Genomic DNA, 22,755 nt, shown 5'->3' on the forward strand with positions numbered 1-22,755 from the left:
ACAATAACTCTATATACACGATGTAAATATTTGCAACAAATAACTGGTATGCCATGTTCAGATGACGCCAGACATTTTCCTTTGGGACATGGATTGGTTACGGTACCTAACCAATACATAATACATTTTGAGAAACACAACATAAAATTGTTGTACAACCATTCAACTGCAACAATATTCTCCCTACATTATGTCTAGTTTAAAAGAGTAAGTGTTCCCTGCATATTCGGAGACTGTTAGTAAACAGACATGCTTCCTCTCTCAAATACTGTGCTAAGACGTTTTTCGATTTGCTTTCTTTTATTTTCCATATTAAGCAGTTCTGCAGATAACAGGAACTAGTATTTACTTTATTTTCAAAGTGATTATAGAAAGATATTATCCTCAATTCCTTTAAAAAATAATGATGACGTATTATTTACACTCCATTTTTTTCGTAGAATAGTATGTTAGCCTTTATGAGAATTAATTTGTTTCAAACATGTGGAACAGTATATTATCTTGATCAATAAAGTGTAATCATACATCCCGACAGGATTGTAAAATTTGACGACCAAACAAAATAAGCTGCTTAAACTGACGAATGTGGCGCTCGTTCAATTCAGATGTACGTAGAAAAGAATGTTAAACATACACCCCCCCCCAAAAAAAAAAAAACCTGGTCCCAACCGTCTAGCTGTTGCAAAATATAGAGTTTTTTCTGCTTTGGAGGATACAGGTGTGTTGCAGTTGCCGAAATTGAATGTTTTGATTTGCCACACATTCATCCATTACCGCATAAACAGAAAAGAACATCATACTAAAAAGTAAGAGCAGTTGTTATAACGTGTTCCACATATTGTAGAAACAGCGGGAATTACAGGGAACACGGTCATGTACACGTCGGTAGGGACACGTTATACAGACGTGGGACAAAATATGTATTATGTCGTTTGAGTTTTGTTTTTTTGTTTTGTTTTGTGTAGATTTAGATGCCGTTTTTACTACTCAACAATACAGTTCATTGAGCTGGTTACCGATTGTAACATTCAAAGTATATTTAATGTTTGGTTATCTGATCATAGCAAATATATGAACGGAATCATCTTTAAAACATTTCAATTAATAAAAAAAAAGCTAAACAATGAAAAACAAAGAAGTTGGCAACAAAACCCAAAAAAAGCTGAATTTAAATACAACATTAGCCATAAAAAGAAGGCAATGGTCGTTTTAAGTTCTTCAAATTGCGGCTTAATATCGTAGCAATACTTTCATCTAAGTACATCACGACATTTCTGATCGAGAATAAATTTAAAAGCAATAAATATTGTAATTTCTCTGTTTGTACATATTACATTCTGATACCACTAAACCATAAAGCAATCAAATTAGGCTTTGAGACTCAGTGTAGTTTTATTGAACTTCTGTTTTTGCTATACTTTAAAGAAAATATAAAAACAAATGTCTAAAACAAATGGCTTGGAAATTAAAGTTATATGAAACGATTGAATATTTCCTCTCTGTTATCCTTTACTTGACATATCTTCTCTTAGAGATATCTGTCGAGAGGTATTAGATCTTTTTTCCCGATATATTTGAAGTAACGATCTAAAGTCACGCAAACCAAAATGCAGCTAATAATGTGAACCATATTATCATTTTATTTTATTACAACTGACATTACCTTTCTGTTATAATATCAGGTTGATGATGTAGATACAGTCAAGCGTATATGCACAGAGCTCGTGGCTATTCGCAGCGATAACAGTGAATTACTACAGAGATGTACTATACAGCTTCTGGAGAACGCATCTCAGCATGACGTAAGTCAGTAACCGTGACACGCCGTTCGTTCATTATAACAATTAGGCCTGTGTGATATCGGTAAAGTAGCAACAATACGTTATAGAGCAAGTGCCTTTATCGTTAAATGTACATTCAAAGCAGTTTCTGTATAAATATCAGGTCGTTTTGAACGTAAAAGTACCATTGTACCGTAAATTAGCCTTAACAATTTGTCGTATAATAACGATTAAATGCAGTCTTTAATTGAAGAACGTTAACAAGGAATACCTGTCTTTAACGGTGAGTATAATGATTTGATATCCATTACTTAACTTTTTTTTTGTACAATTACACGTTATAACTGTTTTCTTTACAATTGACATTTATTGGGACACTGTCTAGTTTGTAATTCTTAGTGAAGGTGTTAAATCATTTTTGTGGATTATATGGGTAATGGGATTTCATTACTTAATTATGCAAAGAATATGTCTAATTAACATGTAAGTTGCTGCAAATATTGAAATATTAGAAGTCCGACGACATTAATTCGCGGTTTGCATGTACTGAAGGTTAAAAAGTTAGCTTCGTGTTTCACAAACTGTGTTATATTACGCCTTAGCGCAGTTGTTCTACGTTAAAATACATTTGTTTAAAGGCACACTCTCAGCTAGGAAATTGCTAAAATCAAAAATCTTGTCTCAACGTATTCCCCGATTAAAAAATAAAAACAATGCTGCCCTCTTCTCACAGCGGCAACATTTCATTTCTTTAATATGGCATTCTCATCCTTAGCTATAAACAGCATACGCAAATGGGTACCGTTACCGCGAAGGTATCAGATTTCCGAGATTCTAATCTGCCTCTCAGTGTTGCGTAACCTATAGTCACACTGTGTAATTGTACTGTGTGCTATTCGAGTTACGCAATTTTTCGATTTGCTATATGGAACAGTGCATATTGTACTGCTGGGAAAACGCTATACCAGCTGGTAGCAGCAGGTAGTTGTTATGGAAAGTCATATGGGCCCGTATGATCTCGTGCTGCCGATATTTGTTGGAGAAATTGCTGAAGAAGTAAAATGCGAATAGTTTCGTGGTGTAATTCTCTATAAACATGTGATTGAATGTGTGCCGCTTCGCACTGTTATTTGACGAAACGATTTGCTTCTGGCCTAACGTTCTTCAATACTTAATGTTCAAAATAAAATTAAACAGTGAGCAAACAGCTTATCCACTAGAGAGCCCGTGTAGAAAAACACGCACATAATACAGACAGGTTAATGAGCATGGTGAACACTAAGAGATAGATGTAAGGGGATTAGTAGACAAGGGATGGAGAGAAGAATGAAAGATAAAAACCAACAGGGGAAGAGGATAGGTAGGAGATAAACAGTGGAGGGACAAAGAGAGGATTAAGGGAAGGGGTAGGGAATAAACTGGAGAAGGACAACGACAGAAAAGTGTGGAGAAAAAAAAAAGGTGGAAAAAGCTATGAGAAGAGGAGTAATGGGGGAGGGGGGCAAGGGGAGGAGGGGAATGAAGAAAAGTTAGTCATGTCCTTCCTGAATGTTGAGCCCATGAGGTTGAATGGTGCGGAGGCGTAGCATCCACAACCTCTCTCTGCTGATTCGCACTAGCTCAGGACGGCTACCTAAGGATTCAATCCCATGGGCCTTTAGAGACATGTCGTTAATGGTATCGTTGCATAGCTCCCAACTCTTGAGAAGGCAAATGCTGGTCCATGCCACGAATTGCCGTCCTGGGGGAGGGGTATATGGGGGGGTGTCTCCCTCCCCTTTTTATATTTTTTTGAATCATGGTGATGCCTACATGTAAACTGGTGGCACCTAGAATGGCTTTTGTCACCCACAATTTTCTGAGAAATATGCATTTTTTTGTGTGTAACATCAATAAATTGAGTAGTAGGTGATAATTCATTCTTGCACGTGGCATGAAAATGTTCGCTGCTCGCCCCAATGAAATGAAATATAGCCTAATTTGAGGTTCAAATGATGATGTAAAGGAGGTTTTATACTCTATTATGCTAAATGCTAAAGAAATATGATTGCTAAGTCCAAATTTGATGCAATTTTTTTTATGTATACTTGTCAATTACAATGCAGGTTTTTGGGATGCTTGAGCGGATCAGGGGCTTTGGGTGTTAGAATGCGGGTCCAACCTGCAAATTGTGGGTCAGTTGGGAGCTCTGTGGTTGGGAAGGTTAAAGTGTTCTAAAAAAAAACCTAAAGATGAATGACCTTCGGCACAGGGGTAAACTGGACTCCTCCAGCTGCCTTTACTACATTTTACTGCATTACTACAAACATATGGTGGCTTCCACGCCAACTCTCGGCCAGAGTATGCTGTATTGGCCCCAAATGAACCAGATATTCAAATATGGTTACCTTTGGTCAAAGTTTTGAAACTGGTTTTATTACCACCTTCCAGGAAATTTACCTCACTGGGACATTCAGGCATCTTATGCTTTCAATTAGAATGCCTTAGAACAATTTGGAAAGTAAATACCTCTAGGAACATATTAAATATTCTAGCAATTATAGCATGCTAAATTTGGGACAATACAACATAGCCCACCTTGAAAATATCCTGTAACCTACTCTGGATAAACACTATCTAATATGGAAGAAATGCTTTGGTTAAAGTATAAATATGGTCACTTGAACATTAAGAAATGCAAGTGAGATAGTGGTAAGTTTTCCCTGCTCATGGATATTGTATATAGTTGAACTCAATGTAAGAACTGTACAGATGCAATCAATGTGTTAAAAATAAAAACATGTTACAATACTGACTTACCTAACTTTAGAATAAGCAATACAAACAATAGTAGGGCAGTGTTCCAAATACGGAATGCAAGGACATATACCCAAATAAGGCTAGGAGACGCCATGCCTCCATTGTGGAACTTCTCCATGATACAGTAAGTATAGCAGCTTTACATGCAAAAGAACTTTTGCCAAAACTTCAAAAGACCCTATAATGTCCCCTGCATTTCAAACATCTCCATCTGCCACTATCTCCATCTGCCACTGGTCCCGACTGGGGTTATCACGAGAGCACTGAATGAACTGTTTTATCACTACTAGCTGCAAGTTAGAGTACCTATTCAACACTCTAAGACATCACAAAATATGTTATGTTAAATTGATCTCACACAATACAAAATAAAGACAAGTTATTCTGTACCAACAATAAATAACCCAAGATCAATGTCGCATTAGTACTACTGGTATGACTGAACAAGCTACAGTAATTAAAAAGTTCAGATATTGCTATCATGGAAAGCCAAATAGTGTACAATCAAGTATGTAGTGAAACCAATATTTCAATCATTTACTTATTTAATATGACACAGTTGTAACTTTGATGACATTAATTATGTACTTTACTTACACTATGAATGAACATGCAAATCAATGCTAAATACTACAGAATGGAGAAGTATACATAATGCACTGAATGCAACAATCAATGTTTGACACCATGGAGAAGATAAATTCTTATGATACTTTGCACTAGCTTAGTTACTTCATTTTACTGAGACACCATGTTTGTTGTTGTCTGTTATGGTACAGTTTGTTCAATTGTCTTGAAGCCTTGTGATATTTACATTCTGGATACTTGTTACTCCCATTGTCCACTCTTGTGTCCTTGATGTATGGTATTTAAATAAGCTGAGAAACTGCTTTGACATCAGTTATTTCAAAATTGTCCGTATCCATGTTAACAACGTTCACTATGCAAATCCATAGCTTTCACTGGAGAACAAGAAATATGACAATCATCTTACGTAAAGTAGAGAAGCACACATTTATTAATGAAACAATCCAACACAAATACTTCCAGTTCCAACCCTTATATCTGCTTGCAAAACATCCATCATGCCATAACGCTATGCTGTGCTGTACTGTTCCTCTAAAGGATGTTCTGTACATCTGTAATGTGAAATGAAAATGGAAAAAAGACATATTTATGGCATTGTGTGAGGACAGAAGTGTCACAGAGATATACCTGTTCAAATGATTTTCCAAGATATGATTTATTTGATTTTAATTGCAAAAGAGACATTCTGGCTCATAGCCAAGGTAACTGGGTTGGAGCCAGCATAAATGTTATGTTTGTTTATTCACTGAGATTGTAACTTGCACTTATTGTAATAACTAAAAATTATTGTTCAAATCTGGATGAAAGTAGACCCCTTAATGATGCCCCTAACACGTTAAACTAGAAATATAGCTCACACTCAAAATTTGCCAAAAATGTCAATATCTTTGCTGATATGAAACTATATGCACATGACAACCTGATCAGATGACAACTACAGTATAGACAGTTAAGAGTAACTATCTTTAAGCAGTTCTGTATGTACAAATGATGCCACATCATCATGAAACATAAAAAGAAAACATAAAGAGAAAAGATTAAATGTGCAATTTTTGAACACAAACTGCTTCAAACAGGTAGGTAGCACATTCTACAAGATTAGTAAATGTCTTCATTTTTCAGAGATAAGGAAAAATACTACAGGTACTGTTATCATTAACTTGTGGGGTTTGGACATTTTTGGGTCCCTCACATTTACAGACCTCCAGTGGCTGTATTAGCACCATATTTAGCACCACATGTCTATGTCATTAATAAAACAATACAATACATGAATAAATGTGTCAAATGTCCTAAATCTGGTTAGTCATATACAGTCTTACAGTAGTAGACTGCAGACCTAGTTAAAATGTAGACTTATTTACAGCATGGAATGGTTACAGTATGTACATCAAAAAATTACCAGTCTCCACTGGGGTATAGCTGCTGGAGTGCATTGCTGCATCAGCCTCTGTTGGGCATGGCCTTTCATTGAGGAACTGGTGTTATCTTTTCTGGTTGATCAGTACGGATACCAACCTCTCGAGTTTCTTAATTGGGCACACACCTTCAACTGAAAAAGACAAATAATACCGGGATGTGCAAAGTTAATAATACTGTATATCAGAATGCATACTGTACGCATAGCAGGGAAGTGCTCATGAATATTTGAGTGCCAGGCAGATTGGGCGGTAGTGTGATCCACACCCTGGGAGAGGGATTTCATTGGTGGGGTAGCCCCCCCATGGACAAATTTTGCACATTAAGTATGCTTAGGTGGTGCTATATTCCTATTCTGTGCCATACTGTACATTCTCCCAGATTTTGGTTATGGTAAAACTTATTAAATTATCATCAAAAAGTGTTGGGCGAAAAAGGTTAAATACTGTTTGTGCGGGGCGGCATTCAGAACTGCTGGGCGTACAGTAGCTGCCCAGTGTGAGCAAATCCCTAAAATCGTGAATTATATAACTTCCAACATAAATTACTGAATACCACATTTTGCCCTTCACTAAATAGTCAAAAATTCAAATCAATTTTGCAAACACAGAACAGTAATAACACTACTAGTTAATACAGAACTTTGCTATTGGCAGCATAAATTCATCACATCTGCTTTATGATTTACAGTATGTGTAGTGTCAACTCTGCAAGTATTCAAGAATGGTCCATTTACTAATACAGTGCAAACCTAATTATGTTAGTAGTATACACCTGCAGTATTATAACTCATCTACTAATACCTTACATACACTAAATGTCATAACGTTTGATTTTACAATGGCAATGTCCCAGTAGGCTTGCTCATACGCTAATATGTCACCAAATTTCATCATGTTCAGGGATGCATAATTGCTTTCAAAAATATAGCCAGGCTTTGCTTATTTCCAAGACTAAAAATTACGGAATATTCTACAGGTGTGCCCTAAACAATGAAGTGTTTAAAAGATATATACTACAGTATAGAAACATGGTATGGTATTTAATGGGTGACCATTCTAGTTCTTTCACAAATCAGTAGTATCATTTTCATTTTTTATAATTTTTAGAACTGCATGATCAGATTATGTGTAGAGCTACAGTATGAAGCCTATGATGTTGTTATATTTTGGCAAATGTCTTTAATTTCTATATCATGATGAAATGATCAATTATTGTAAGACGGACTCAACGACCCCCGGAATGGTGCGTCATTTCCGATGAAGCACATATTTGGTGCGTTATAACAACTACAATATGTGCTTCAGTGTCCGTCAATGTGCCATGCATGGTGTATCCTTTAAATTAAATGTGATAAATTTTGTCGAACATAAAATGGTGGCATTCACAATTATTGGTGACATTGATTTGTTTATGTTGTCCTTGATTTTATGATTAAACAATGATGATAGCAAACTATCATGTTATGAACGCATAAACATGTGAACAATATCTACTATCCTTCACTAATTCAACAAAGGAGCCTGTAGAGCTAGTGTAGCTTCTTTCTGAAAAGGCTTTTGAGTTTTGAATTAATTTGGAAAACTTAGTAATATCAGTTATCACTTTACACTACAGTTACAGGAAAAGCCGCTACTGTTTTGTTAAGTTACTATACCAAGTTGGGTGTATTATAGGCAAACTCTAATTTGGGTGAAAGAGTTTAAATTACAAAGTGGCTATTCTTACGACTAGTCGTAACAATAATTCCCTTTTACGCATGCACAGTTGCTTTAACGTGGCTATTTTTACGACTAGGAGTACTCTTTTTACGACTAGGAGTAACAATATTTTCCTGTTAAGGGTTGGGTTAGGGGTTAGGGTTAGGTTTACCCCTACTACATGGGCAGTTGCTTTATTTACTTTACTGCGCATGAATTCGCCGATATCGTAAGAATAGTTTATAAATAATTGTTACGACTAGTTGTAAGAATAGCCACAGCCTTTAAATTAATGCGTACATTTTTTCTTTGGCGAATCATCCACAGCTAAAGTGGCTATGCGGATTGACAAACAAGTGAAGCAAAGTAAATATCCTATAGCCTATGCATATTAGACTTAAAAAAGTAAAAGAACTCAATGCCTTAGTACCTTAATTCATCTTGGAGTTGCTCAGCAGATTCGAGGTTATTTCACCACTTAAGAACCCATTCTCAGACACACAAAAAAGACAAAACTGAAATGGCTACACAAATTAGTAGTCTATAACTGAGAATGACCATGCATGCAAATATGCAGTAAATTTTCAAGTTGTCAGACTAATTTATTTGTTGCTAGGAACTCTATAATTGTGCTGGTAAAGTAGAGTAGGAAATGAAAACAGTTACTTTATTGCGTATAGGCCCGTCCCTCACGTATCTCATTGCATACTAGACTTACAGTTACAAAATAAAAATGCCCATATCAAAAATGCTCTTGACAGGAATAACCATCAAATTGAGGCAGGCCCTCCATGGTGCATAATTTCATAAATCTGGGCCTGGAGCTACTGTAGGCTACAGTAGTCCTACTTTTGCTATTGCTCCGCTCATGAGAAGTTGCATTTCTTTCGAGTTTTAACTTTCTTGTGGCTAGATCTCCCTACAAAATCCATATTACACTAATGTAGGCTAAGTCCTATTCATATTTGCAAAGCTACCGAATCATAAACCAAACACATGATACCGCACACTTCCATACTGATCATGCTTAGTAGGCGAATATAAGTAGAAAAGCATAAATAACACTTCATGAAATGTTCGGCCTAGGCTAGGCTACAGTTTGTACAGCAGCCTGCACTGCAGTAGCATGGACACTGTGGAGTTCGGACACCTAAGCCTTAAAACACCCCAAAACTATATCTCATGGTATAAATCACCTGAAACTATACTTGATATGGTTGGGTCATTTTGGGGAGAAAATAACTGTAGCTTCGTAGTTTTTCGTGCAATTGGCTCTTGCTGTAGGTTGTCTCGTCGTGAAATCGCGTATTTCTTAGGGGTGTCCGAACTTCGCAGTGTTCCAAACTTCGCAAAACTGACTATACTACTACTGTACTAGCCTACTGTATGTCTCTCGGTGTATTAGTTGCCTTAGTTTGTAGTACTCGTAGTAGCAGGTAGTAGGCCTAGCTAGCATGATATATTGAACAATATAACAATGAAGCCTACTGCAGACCGAACACTTCGGCCGGAAAACAGTATGCAGTAGCCTAAATAGTAAATATATAACGTTAGTCGTTAGCATAATTTGCTGCCTACCTTCTCGTATGATCTGCCATGCCAGTAAATGCTCCGCGAAGGTAGCATTGGTCATTTTGTCGATCCCCAATCTCTGTTCCAGTAGATCGTTTTTGGAGACCCAGTCCACGTACGTAGCACCAGCTCAAGTACACTTTTCATTTCATGTCCGTTTTGTCGCCCACTGCTTTTGGCATTGGGACCCACAATAAAGCAACCTGTGCCTTCCACCTCAACAGCGCGGCGACGCGGCCGCAATATACACGTTATGTGTGCTATGCTACCACTGCATGAAACTGTGCTATATATTACGTATATCTACATACAAGGTACACTGTACACTGGCAGTATATTACAAATACCGTGTCACGTGATTAACGGTGAACCATCGAAACATATGAAATTGGCCCGCCCTCTAAAAATTTCCTAGCTGAGAGTGTGCTTTTAATAGCGGCCTAATTGACTACGCGCTCGATTAACTATGCAGGAAATAATTGGAATGGTTAGCACTTTCACTTGCGATGTGTTTCATTGCATACAATTACTAATGGGGCATATAAATGTGTATGTATCAACACTTGGTTTGACCTCATATTGCAAGTAAACTGTAATAACACTATAATACTTAGGTTTGCTACTTTGACCAGAAACTCAGTCACAAACATATTGAGGTTAGTAATCAAACAGTTTGCTTAATTACATGTTTTATTATTGCATTCCACCCTCCGAGAAACGACGTAATGACTTTAATCTTATTAAATTTTCAAATAATAATCAACTATACTGTTTCATTTAGTAACTCTATTCGTTATGTCGACACTTGTAGTAAATCTTCCTATTATGGTCAGTAGCACTTCCTGCTGAAGGAAGCAACGCGACCTGAAACAGTCTTATGCGCGATCCCCGAACAGTGCGTATAGCGGCTGTAGCAACATCACATTCAAACGTTAACGGTTTTGAAAAAAAGAATATGCTTGCGTATTTTTTTGACAGAGGGCAGCAGAATATTCCAGTCGCTTGTTTGTGTTTGTGTATGTGTTGGTCATTATTAGTGTTTGCACGGGTTATCCGGGTACCCGGGTACCCGCCCGACGCGATCCTACCAGGTTCCTAATTTATTACCCGAATCCTACGATAAGTGTGATTTAAGAAAAAAAAAAAATGGCAAACCGACGGTTAGGCAGATTTCCCATTGACTTTGTGTGGTGTTAGGCTACAATGTGGTCAAAGATAACAGCAATAACGAAAGTACCCGCCCGACGTAATACTACCCGGTTCCTAATTTAATACCCGAATCCTACGCAAAGTGTGATTGTTTAAAAAAAAATGCAAACCGATGGTTAGGCAGATTTCCCATTGACTTAGTGTGTTGTTAGGCTACCATGTGTTCGAAGATAACAGCAATAACGAGAGTATTCCATGGATGTCTTATAACTGCGTCACAACTGCAGCAAATAAACAGATGGTTAGGCTTAGCTAGATTTCTCATTGACTTAGTGTGGTGTTAGGCTACCATGTGGAAGAAAGTATTATTTATTCCCCCGACGGGTAACGGCCCTCGGGTACCCGGTTCCCGATTTTTGGACCCGTGTAAACACTAGTCATTACCAATAAGGAGGCTAATGATGACTCCCCGCTATGAAGTAATTATCCACTGAGTAGTTCAACAATCTTACATGTTTGCACAAGAAGGAAATCCATAATTTCCATAGACTACCTTATAAAAAGTCTCTGCCAATGAGAGGCGGCAACACGAAAGAAATTACATACACAACAAAGGAGAACTATGTGCTGTGTATCAGTACCTATTTGGCGTTATAAACAGTTCTGAGCTTGAATATGAACCGAGAAGGGCAACTCGCTATATAGCGCTTCGGTGAGACGTGCAAAGTGTTGCAAATAGCAAGGGGAGTGGGTGGGGTGGCAGTTGTCGGGTACAGTGAAAGCATTTTATTCAAAAGGTATTCTACAATGATTCTTACTCGTATGCATTTAGTAGAAAGTCTCTCATGATAGCAGTATAACCTTGTCAGTTCAGAGGTGATCCGATGCCAAAAATTCTCCGACTCGCCCCCCCCCCCCCCCCATCGTCTGATGAAAGAAGTACAAATATAACCTCACAACATATTAGAATATATCCATTATGAAAACGAATCGCAACTATGTGTTGTGTCTGCAAATTATGCCTCTTTAAAGTTGCATGCAAATGAGTTGTTTTGACAACTATATCGTTAGATTGCGTGATTGTTAATTGTACATGTCATTATAATCCTCCCACAATGCTCCATATTCCAACCTCTCTTCAGAGAAGAAAAGTACTGCTAAACCAAAACTGATATGTTTGTCTAGTGTGAAACATCAAAAGTATCGAACATTTTCACTTTTTGCTATACAGAATTGCGCCCTCTGTTAGATTAATTTGCGTCAGAGAAATATCGCTGAATCCTTTATTATTTTAATGTTTATAACTCACTGGTATTGAGCTTGTGGAATGGCCAGTGCACCACAGGGGCAGGGAGATTTTGTGAAATACACAATTTGAAGGAGAACGCAAAATATTTGCTTTAAAAGCAAAGCATTATATTTGCATTATTTTAAATTGCGCACGAGTTTAGGATACGTTGCTCCCACAGTGCACCCTAGTCCAACCTGTCTCCGTCGGTGCCTTCAAAGTACACATGCATATAATTTTAGTATGTTATGGGTGTATCCGAGTGTGCTGTTTTCGATGTGACATCTCTTAAAACTATTAAAATGAATTCTGACAATTTATTTAGAATGCGCCGATGATCGCTTAATACTATGGGAGTAGCTATCCACTAAGCATGAAAATGTATTTATTTAATCTAAATACGACCGAAACCGTTCATTAAAAATTAATTAATTGCGAGATTGAAAGATACTATGATGTACCATGCCGTAACCATGTGTGAAAAGGTCCAACGTTGGTGCGCTTTAAAGTAATTTACATTACTTGTACGGAGCAAAATCAAAGGTAGCGGGATTCAATGTATTATTTTGTAGATTTAGGACCTCATAAAAGATGCCAATATTATATTTACACCTTTGAAGTAATGTTGAAGAAGTTTCAATGGTTTCGATTGTACCACACATACGTGTAGTTTATTTATGTACTGTACAATATAAGTTCAACAATCTCTATGTACAGGAGAGTGATTTTGAAAGCCCTTGATTTTTTTCTGCCCTCGGGATGGGGATATTAACACCGATAACCCCCCCCCCCCGCCCTTCCGGAATAAACTTGGTACAGGCCCCTGCCCCAGTAGTTAACAAGGAGTCTTACGATATAAATAGCAGCCGTTACAGTCTGCTTTCTTTTGTACTCTACGTTAAGATATAACGGGCAAATGTAAATTTAGATATAATGACGTACAGATAGACAACATCTACCACTTACACAGAGTAATTGGCGGTACCACTATCGGCGCACTATCAACTGTGGAACGAGACCCTTGCACTATCCCCTCATTGGAAATCCCCTTGTCAGAAAAATAATGTCTATTTAATTTGTACTGCTTGAAACTAGAATGCTCTTTGTGACGTAATCCTTCCCAAGTATGTGCTGATGACGATATACACACGGTTAGTTATCAATGGGTATTTACGCAGTCTATCTGGATAGCACAGTGAATTTAAATAAGGCTAAGTCTACAATCTTAATTGGGCAGAGCTTTTTTGAGGGCGCTTAACCAATAACTACTTCGATATGTTAAAAATATACATTCACACACTGAATATATGTTATGCCTACTTCAGAGTAAGTCTTCACGCGGTTCCTCTTTGTTCGCCTGAATAGGCATATATGCTTAATGGTTTCCCTCCTTGGTTTGTACATCTTAACCTGGCTGTGGCTAAGGATTCATATTTCAGTATAGCATTTAGGAAGGAACAGGTCGTATAAATTGTAGCCCTGAATTAACTAATTGGCAGATTCCGTCGATTGTTTCTACATGTTAACTTAATTTTCACCATCGATCGCTTCTCGAATCGCTATTATTAATAACGGGAAAAAAGTACTGCTAAACCTTTGCAAACATGTTTGACATGTGTGAAAACATCAAACATTCCACTTGCGTTATTTTAGAACTGCGCCCTCCATTCAGTAATGCGCTCCAGATTCATAATGGTTCTTATGTACGCATATGGCTGAACTTTTCCTTGTTCAGGTTTCATACGTATGACAAGCTGGTTTTCCATTTTCCTCGCAATTCCACTTAAGTGAAAAACGTTACACTTAAATGGAATTAATTTCCACTTATGTGATGTACATTTCACTTAAGTGGAATTCAATTTCAATTAAGTGGAATGCATTTCACTTAAGTGGAAAACATTTTACTTAAGTGGAATTCAATTCCACTTAATTGAAATGTATTCCACTTAAGTGGAATTGTGAAGTAATATTAAAACGGCTTGCCATACATACGCTATCAGTGGAGGAATGACCTAAAGAACGTATGCACAGACGCTGCTCAGCAATCTCACCGAATTCTAAGTTTCAACATTTTAGTACTTACTTCGCAATCACATTGTGATAGTAGTATAACTGTCCTTATATACCAAGAAATACAAATACAATCAAGATAGTCTCCGTATGGACCCGACCGAAGTAAGGAATTATCCTAGTATCCCGTGGTAGGGAGGGGCAAGGGTTAGGCTATGCTCAATTCTTCAGCCCAAATAATTCAAAGTTTATGAAGCCGGTGTTCATATCCTTGTAGCACATTAGCTAGTTCCTGTACTGTGGCTTTCCTAACAACCGGCACCGCCAAATTGTAATATGTAAACTTATAATATAATATGACACTTTTAAATAAAATTTGTTAAAGTTATGAACGTTGAGAAAGACACCAACTGTTATTACAACAAGTTTCGACTCGGCTATAACAAATGGTCGCTCTGCACTTCCTCTACCAAAACAAGATTTTCCATCCTGTCATGTAATAATTATTTGATCTTATCGTGTTTTTTTCTGAAGGCGGCGAATATAAAACTGACTGCCCTAAAAGCATTCCCCGCCCCGGACAAATACACCCAGTATAGTCATGCAGAACTAACCCCTCCCCGAGCATACACATATACGAACTACATGCATAATCATGTATTCCGTACTCTTCACTGTATACACCCCCTCCCCTCCCCCCCCCCCCCGCTTATTGAAAACCACAAATTGCCTTCATTACGCCATGTTTTCTACGTAAGAATGTCAAGGTTACTACAGACAAAGATAATACACCTTCCCAAGGCGGAATGTCATTGCTATACTGTAGTAGACCGCGCAATTGACGCTACGTGTGTGTGTAACTGTTCTTACTATTTGTCTGTGATCACATTATATCATTTTCTATTGAGTTTCTACACGATACGATAGCTAGCGATGCGTTCAAGCCGGTCACATCCATTGTTGGTTGTCACTGAATAGCCTATGCAGGTAAGTGCATGTAAAGCTTGAACTTGTGTAAACTGTTGTCAGAATTATGGATAGGAACTTGTGTCACCGCGTTCTACTGTAATTGTCGATTTTATTATTTGTTTGTATTTAATTTTGTAGACCCTACGGCAACCGCTTAAACTTAAAGTTAGCTGTCATGTAAGTTAAACTTAAGGCCTACACAGAACGCTGTGCATACATACATGATTGTAATGACAGGAGCAATTGCATACACGTAGAAATGTACTGAACCATAACTGAGATTAAATATAGCGAAAATCTTATAGGGATACAATATCATTTCTATAAATATATTTTCGGTTAACTTAAAATGCAGTGTAGCCTGTGCAGATGTTGACAAGGTTGATTTATTTGTTCTTCCTGACTAATTCATTCGGCACGGAACACCCTTGTGGTATGAAATGATTCCTTTTACGACAATGAGGTGCTTTATGTTAACGGTCAACGTTAGTTCAAGTTGCTTTTAAATGCGAAACGTCTTGTATAGGGTCTAGGCCTATTTGTAGCGCCGGTTTAGTGTAACGTTTATGTTAGAAGAAGGAACCAAGAGTGGGCCTAGCATCAGTGGGCCTAGGTGCGCGTTATACAATAATTATGCTTGGCATATCCATTATTGTTAGATATCAAGGTAAGCGACCGATTGCACACATGATAAGAGGCAGCTTCTATTTTTAATATAGACTAGTGCGAAAGTCTCATTAGGCCTAGGCAAAACTGATTGTTTATAGATAACTTGAAGATCGGCACTTAAGCACCATTGACCTAATCTAGACTGATAAAAATATGATTGCAATAATCAGGAGGAGTAGATAAGTCTCGGGCTTAATTAGTTACACGAACATTCTTCGGTGAGCGATGACACAATTTAGCAACGTTAATCGTTAGTGCACGTCTTGTTTAGATGCTGTGTAAACTTAATCACATATTAACTTACGTGGCTTCATAATAAATTCAACATAAATTCTGCACAAATGTTTGCATACAAATCAAATAAAAATAACCAAAGTTAAAAAAATGTATACTAAAATCAGTGTAGCAGAGAACAACTCGTTACTCCACACTATTCTAGGCCGAGTGTGTGATGAATTCTCGGTAGATGTTTTCCTCTGTGGCGGGCTGTCAACGTGAGAATTGTGGGCGAGCGTCGGCTGCTTCTTACTGCATCGCCTTGCTCTGCAGTTTCATTCTGGCCAAGGAGAAAGTAACGTACACTTTATATGGCTAAATTAAATAGGTCTGTGGAACAAGTAGGCCTACAGTACTACTAATAGGATATATACACTTGCGAGGAGAAATTTGTAAACCGATTAGATTCATACCTTATCAACTTTTCACAATATAACGAGTCTGAGAGAAATACACAGTAATAAGCTATACTGCCCACACATGACAATTACTGTATTAGACCTTTGCCTACATATTTACGTACTGGAAAATGATATGACTCGTCAAGTTGTGCTTTAATCTAAAAATGCAGCCGTAATTTGTAAAAATGTAATTCGGGTTGTATTGAGCATATTCTTATACACCAGTGGTGAAAGGTAAGATATTGTATTGCACCAGGAAATGCTCTTCAATTAAGGTAAAATTACTAATATATGCATGTCTATTTAAATCGCTGGAGAGTTTATGGAATTAAACAAATGCGTCAGATGGATGTATTTTGCAAATAAAAGTAAACATATACATTAAATGGGTGTGCCGCATATTGCTGTTTTTTTTCTTCTTTTTTTGACTTAAAGACAATTGTTCATGTTAAAAGAAACCAAAATGGTTCCAATCACACATTAATTTCTAACCTGGATTGCAAGCAAATACTACAAGGGTAGGTGCGTGTGAATGGGTCACCGTTACACCGTGAGTAATAAAACCTAACTCAAAATACATAGCTAGGAGTCGAACATAGCCTAATGATGTTATATTTTATAGTGCATTGTTATCATATTAGGTCAATAAAACAGTCTGCTTTAAAAAATTCATATTGCAACTTTAGTCTTTTATTTATTTTTATTTTTTAGGATAACTTGTTCAAAATATATGTGTTTGTTTTAGATACAATAGTATTTTTTGGGGTCATACAAAAATATTCGGAAAGGAATAAATATTAAAATTTACATCATTGATGACTTAAGCACCAATTGTAGGTTACACTGTAATCGAAGCTATTAAATGAAATTAAAAGAAAAAATGTTGGGGTTGAAAAGTTAAACTGAGCGATCATAATAATCCTGATATTTCTCTCACTGCAGATACCAATATCTGAACTAGTACTGGTTTGGTCCTTCAGTAAGGCAGATAAAGGTGATATCGTGCTCCAATCTGGTCTTTGTTTACCAACCCTCTCGACACTGGAGAAGTTATCAGTAAATGCAAACTCAGCAGAACTTACCGAGGAAGACGTTATTGGACTATTGAACTATGGAGTACAGTCTAGGAGATTCAAAGAACTTTGGTGAGTACAAGATATTGATATGGAGTAGAAAAATGGTCGCAATAAATTGAATTAGGGTCTAATCGTACGTCTTGGATGTTTGTATGTAGCTTAACATAAATGTCCTTATGCAGGCCTATACATAAAACACCGCGTAGAAGACGAAATATATTAATCATAGCTATAAACGTTTGCTTATAGCAATAAAGAAAGTTGGCTAATTATTATAATGCATTTAAGACAGCCAAGAGAATCATTGGCTATTATGGCCAAGTCCCTTTCCTCAGAGATTCAGCTTCTAATTTCAGTCCTACCAACAGGTATACCATTCCCTGATAGATTTTCGAGATTAAAATATCACCCTAGTTTTACTCATGACACAGCAGAATATAATCATCAATTATGAAAGGCCGCTACAGTGTATGTACTGTCATTGCATACATTTTAAGGGATGAGTAATAAATTATTTTAATATCATAAAGATGAAGATTATACTGCTAATAATAAGTGACACCAATTTTGATGTAATTCCATCATCGAAATTATCGAAAATGATACCCATAAAAGTCAACAGATTCTTGTAAAATTTGTTAAGCAGATATGTTTTGGTGAAAAGATGGCAGATATTATAAACAAAACAATATTTATCAAAATACTTCTCCATCCACAAATGACAGCTGCGGCAGTTTAACGGTAGAATGTGTACAGTTTATATCTTAGTTGAAACAGTTATGTGCAAGATACTTTAACACGGGGTAGTTAATTATAACCAAGCCTCATGCCTGTCACGAGGCAGGTATATCACAAGTAAGCTATAGATATTTAAGTTTGTAAATTTAAATCGATGTATTATCGTTTCAATAACATTATTGGTACTATGAATATATTTGAATAGTGAAATCGCTTTAATTTATTACATTAAAAAAAGGAAACAGAGAGAAGAACGAAAAAATCAGCCGAGGAATCTTTTGAAATATGATCAACCTTACTGTTTCATGCCAGCTACAGTTTTATTAAAGAAATTATAGCGTTTTGCCACTATATCATTATGTATTTAACGTGTAAGCTGTATATTATATAAATTATATGTAGAGCAATCATGTTATATTAACATTAGGCTGGGTACGTATTGTTCAACATTATTCAGAAAAGATTGAGAAGCGTGAGAGGAACAATCATCATACCTTTTCAGACGTTTTCCTTCTTTCTTTTTTTAGATTAGCGAGACGAGTCTCAATTTTAACTTCATTATTTTCTTGTTTTACAGGTTTTATAATTGTAAACTGCCAACATCCATCAGTCCTGAGATGATACCGGAAACAGCAAGATCAAGTAATATTAAAGGTATTTTGCGGCAGATAATACTCTGTGAGATTATTAAATAAGTGTGTAAAAGGTGCTAACTTTTTTCGTGGGTGCTGGGATTTTGGAGTGTACGATTGTGTGCGTTTGAAAGGGCGGAAGGGGAGGCGGGAAGGCGGAGGGTGGTGGGTGCGGAGGGAAGAGTGACTTTTCAGAGAGAATTATTGGAACTAGTGCATTATATAAATTTGCTTTTTTTGTGGTTTCAGCACAGCCGTGCACTTCTTGCGTTGTCTGCTAGAAAGTGGTTGTGCATATACCATTCATTTATATAGCATGTGTAAGGTTAGGACCTATCCCATTGTGTATGGGTATATGAGATGTTTCTAAGTGTTACAATCCTTTGTCGTTTCTTTTATGAATTTTGACGGAAAAGTTAAAAAATTTCTTTATTTCTTAGTCTAAACGTTTTTACTGCTTTTTTTAAATATATATTAAATTCAATTTAAACTCTACTGCGAAATTAGTCTAAGGCAAAATGCTCGCGAGGGGGGAAGGGGGGCGTGGCGTGTATGTTCAAGCAACGAATCTTAGTAATGACTAATCTATTCACTGATAATGAATAATAATACCAACGTGACATTAGAAACGCCTTACTATCAAAATTGCGAAGTATCCTACTAAATTTAAAAGCCTAATGTAGTTAATATATATATTCCTTCTGTACGTTCTTATCTTGCTTGTTTATTACTGTTTGGAAAATGAATAAACCAGAAAGAGAGCTGCATATAGAAAAATAGTCCATCAACAAAAACAAAATAACAATCGAGAATTATTTAATATTTCACGCATGGTAGATTTATTTTGTTATTGTAGGTAAGCACGACTAGTAATATGTTAATGTTGTTTTAATTTTCTTTCTCTGAAGTTCTTTGGCCTGATACAACCTGTCAACTTCACATGCAGTCTGGCAAATGGAAACAGGTTGGTGATAAGATGGTAAACGTATGTAAGGATCAACATGGCCCATGTTTTGTAATTAAGATAGCCTGTTTAACTGCTAGTGTGCATATCATTGTACCGTGGAATATCCCATTGAAGCGATGATACAACTCTGACACAGTGTGTGGTATGCGGCTTAATCTATTGCAAACACTTTTAAGAATGAAATAAATTTATCAGTAATTGTTGTCCATTCTGTTTAATTGTCAGGTAGGAATATAAATAGAGGGATGGTGTGGGGGGGGGGGGTCTGGGGTGAGGTCATTGGGTACCGGTACTATTTTAAATGGATTAGAAAACTTAGGATATCCTCAGGCTCATTGACAGCTTCACAAAGTGATGACGTTAGATAAAACAAGTAGTGGAATAAATATGAAATAATATATTTAATGAGTCTAAGATTAAGGAAGAGGTGAACAAAAGAAGGCTCTAATCTTTGTAGGAGATGAGAGGGTAGAGTGCAGACAGACAAGTAAAAACCCGAATTAGAAGTTGAAGGACTTTAACCAGAAAGTGTCAGTATCTAGAGTAAAAGAGACAAGTTAAACATTATTTAATTTTGGTCATTTTATTGCATAGGCCGAAGACATCCAGACTATTACAGAGCTGTGTTCAAATGATGTCGGTATCGTTAACAAAAACAGTCTGGAATCACAGAAGTCAACCATTGAACTCCTGAAGAAAGCATCCAGGCATGACGTAAGGATACATTTAAGTGATACGGTGACGTAGAACTAGCAGATCAAAAATAATTATTTAATTTTTTGTGCTCCCCAGTGATTTCAGTGATTTGATAGTGAGCCGGTTTATTATTTTTGGCATCAGAATTAGATAATTTAGAACCCTCCTAAAGAAAGTGTGATCTGATCAACAAAATCAGCGATTTTAACCCAAAAATATCTAGGTAAAACAAACAGAAAACTTGCTAGTGGATTATTGTACGCTAAGGAAAATGACAATAATCCTCTTAGCTACTGAACCATCCTCCATTTCTAAGATGTTTTCAGATACTTTAAATGGCTGAGGTCCGGTTAGTTTATTGGCTTAGTATGAGACCTACACAGAAAGGAAATTGAAATATAAAATATTGATCTGTATGCTCGAATAAAAAACATTGCTATTAACAGATAATAATAAATTAATAGATAATTAATAATTTAAATTCAACTAAAACGAGAAAATAAAATAATCGCCAGTAATTATTCAAGATGGTGCAATGTGGTTTGGTAGCATGTCTTGAACCAGAACTCAAGTAATGTAATGCCAAATGTTCGCACTAAACCCTAGCATTACCTAGCACAAGTCAACTAATCCCTCTGGACCCCCCCCCACCTCACAGGGGCACTATGCTAACAAGCACAATACACCCTAAAACATGTAGACAATGCATTGTTGCCTTCATTATCCAGAGCAGATCTCAAATACGATGTCAATGATGTAAGTTCAATTACATACTTGTATTTTCAGTAAACTCCAATTGACCTGACATACGCCCCCACCTCCCTCCCCCTCAAATTAATATCTATTAAATACAGCAATAAGTCGCCTGCACAATCTCTTTGTTGTAAATTGTCTAAAATAATACAGGGTTTGTCTTTTAATCAGTCAGTGAATTCTTAACATTTTCATTTCACTGCCTGCCCCCTTCCCCCCTCCTTACTCATGAAAGTTAATACAAAATGAGCAACTGTTCAACAGACTTGCACAATATTTAGCCCTTTTCAAAGTAAGGCACACATTACAGGTAGCATCAAGGTGTTAAAGGTATTTTGTCCATTTATAACTTTGAATAAAATGTCTAAGGCTCTCCCGATCCCCCCCCCCCCCCCCAACAAATATTAAATAAATAAGTGCAAAATGTAAACAATGTAAGTGAAATTATTGTTAAATATTAATATAATCCAAGTTTGCTGAATAATTATGATATGTGAAATTTACTTAATAAAGTAAACGTAAAGAAAAAGCCCCGACTACAGAATATTTTGTATCAGAGTGGTTAATTTAACTAAAACTGTTTATTACCTACTTGAATATTAATAAGGCCCTCACCTGACCCTCCCTTACTACCAAGGCTGCAATACAACAAATAATATCACATAGCCTACACAATAAGGAAACTACATAGCCTTCTGTTCTTAAACAACATCAACATATTATGTTCTTATTACTTAATAAACTGATACAAAACGAAATAAAAAGCAACGCAAAATAAAAAATAATATTAAAAAAATAAATTGATAAATATGACTGTATTCTACTCCCGTTCCCACTTACCCTAAAAAACGCTCAACTTCTACGCCGCACCCCACTCGCCTCCCCCCAAAAATGTATTTAACTCTGTATAGGCCTAGTAGATTAGCTCCACACTGACCCCCAAAAAACGGAAACAAATATTGCAACCCATAATACTAAAATCAACACCCCTGTTTCACCCCACAATGATATTACACCAATGTACTCCTGAAACACCCTTCACTAATACCCCCATCCACTAATCTAAACATGTGACCCCACCTTACCCGCATTAAAACAAAACATGTCTTTATTCATAGTTTAATATGATATTTATTTTCCTTCAGATTCCTATTTCTAGTCAGGGTTAATCCTGTATTTATTATTATATTACAGTTTTATTCTTATCCTACACTAGAATTAGTTACCACTGAACCGTAAATCAACCCACACCACTAACATAACATGTACCCC

The 22,755-nt window shown here is 36.6% G+C and overlaps 1 protein-coding gene and 1 long non-coding RNA gene across 11 annotated transcripts in view; one reads left to right on the forward strand and one right to left on the reverse strand.

The window, feature by feature from the left end:
- Positions 1 to 22,755, forward strand: part of LOC139982453 (uncharacterized) — a 564,762-nt gene that overhangs the window by 306,853 nt on the left and 235,154 nt on the right. For 3 of the 10 annotated variants that reach the window (XM_071995343.1, XM_071995342.1, XM_071995340.1), the window contains exons 8-12: positions 1,683 to 1,802; positions 17,564 to 17,766; positions 19,013 to 19,089; positions 19,976 to 20,031; positions 20,629 to 20,748. The exons of 3 other annotated variants lie outside the window; for them this stretch is intronic. In XM_071995343.1, coding sequence (XP_071851444.1) covers positions 1,683 to 1,802; positions 17,564 to 17,766; positions 19,013 to 19,089; positions 19,976 to 20,031; positions 20,629 to 20,748 — 576 coding nt within the window. The remainder of the gene's footprint in view (positions 1 to 1,682; positions 1,803 to 17,563; positions 17,767 to 19,012; positions 19,090 to 19,975; positions 20,032 to 20,628; positions 20,749 to 22,755) is intronic. 4 more of the 10 variants (XM_071995344.1, XM_071995338.1, XM_071995337.1 and 1 more) reach the window with 2 other exon arrangements.
- Positions 3,594 to 15,290, reverse strand: LOC139982471 (uncharacterized). Its single transcript, XR_011798190.1, has 3 exons — positions 9,866 to 15,290; positions 6,571 to 6,720; positions 3,594 to 5,719 (listed from the first exon to the last, which is right to left on the reverse strand). It is a non-coding gene; the product is annotated as an uncharacterized lncRNA (long non-coding RNA).

This window comes from Apostichopus japonicus, chromosome 16 (assembly GCF_037975245.1).
Source record: "Apostichopus japonicus isolate 1M-3 chromosome 16, ASM3797524v1, whole genome shotgun sequence".
NCBI lineage: Eukaryota > Metazoa > Echinodermata > Holothuroidea > Aspidochirotida > Stichopodidae > Apostichopus > Apostichopus japonicus.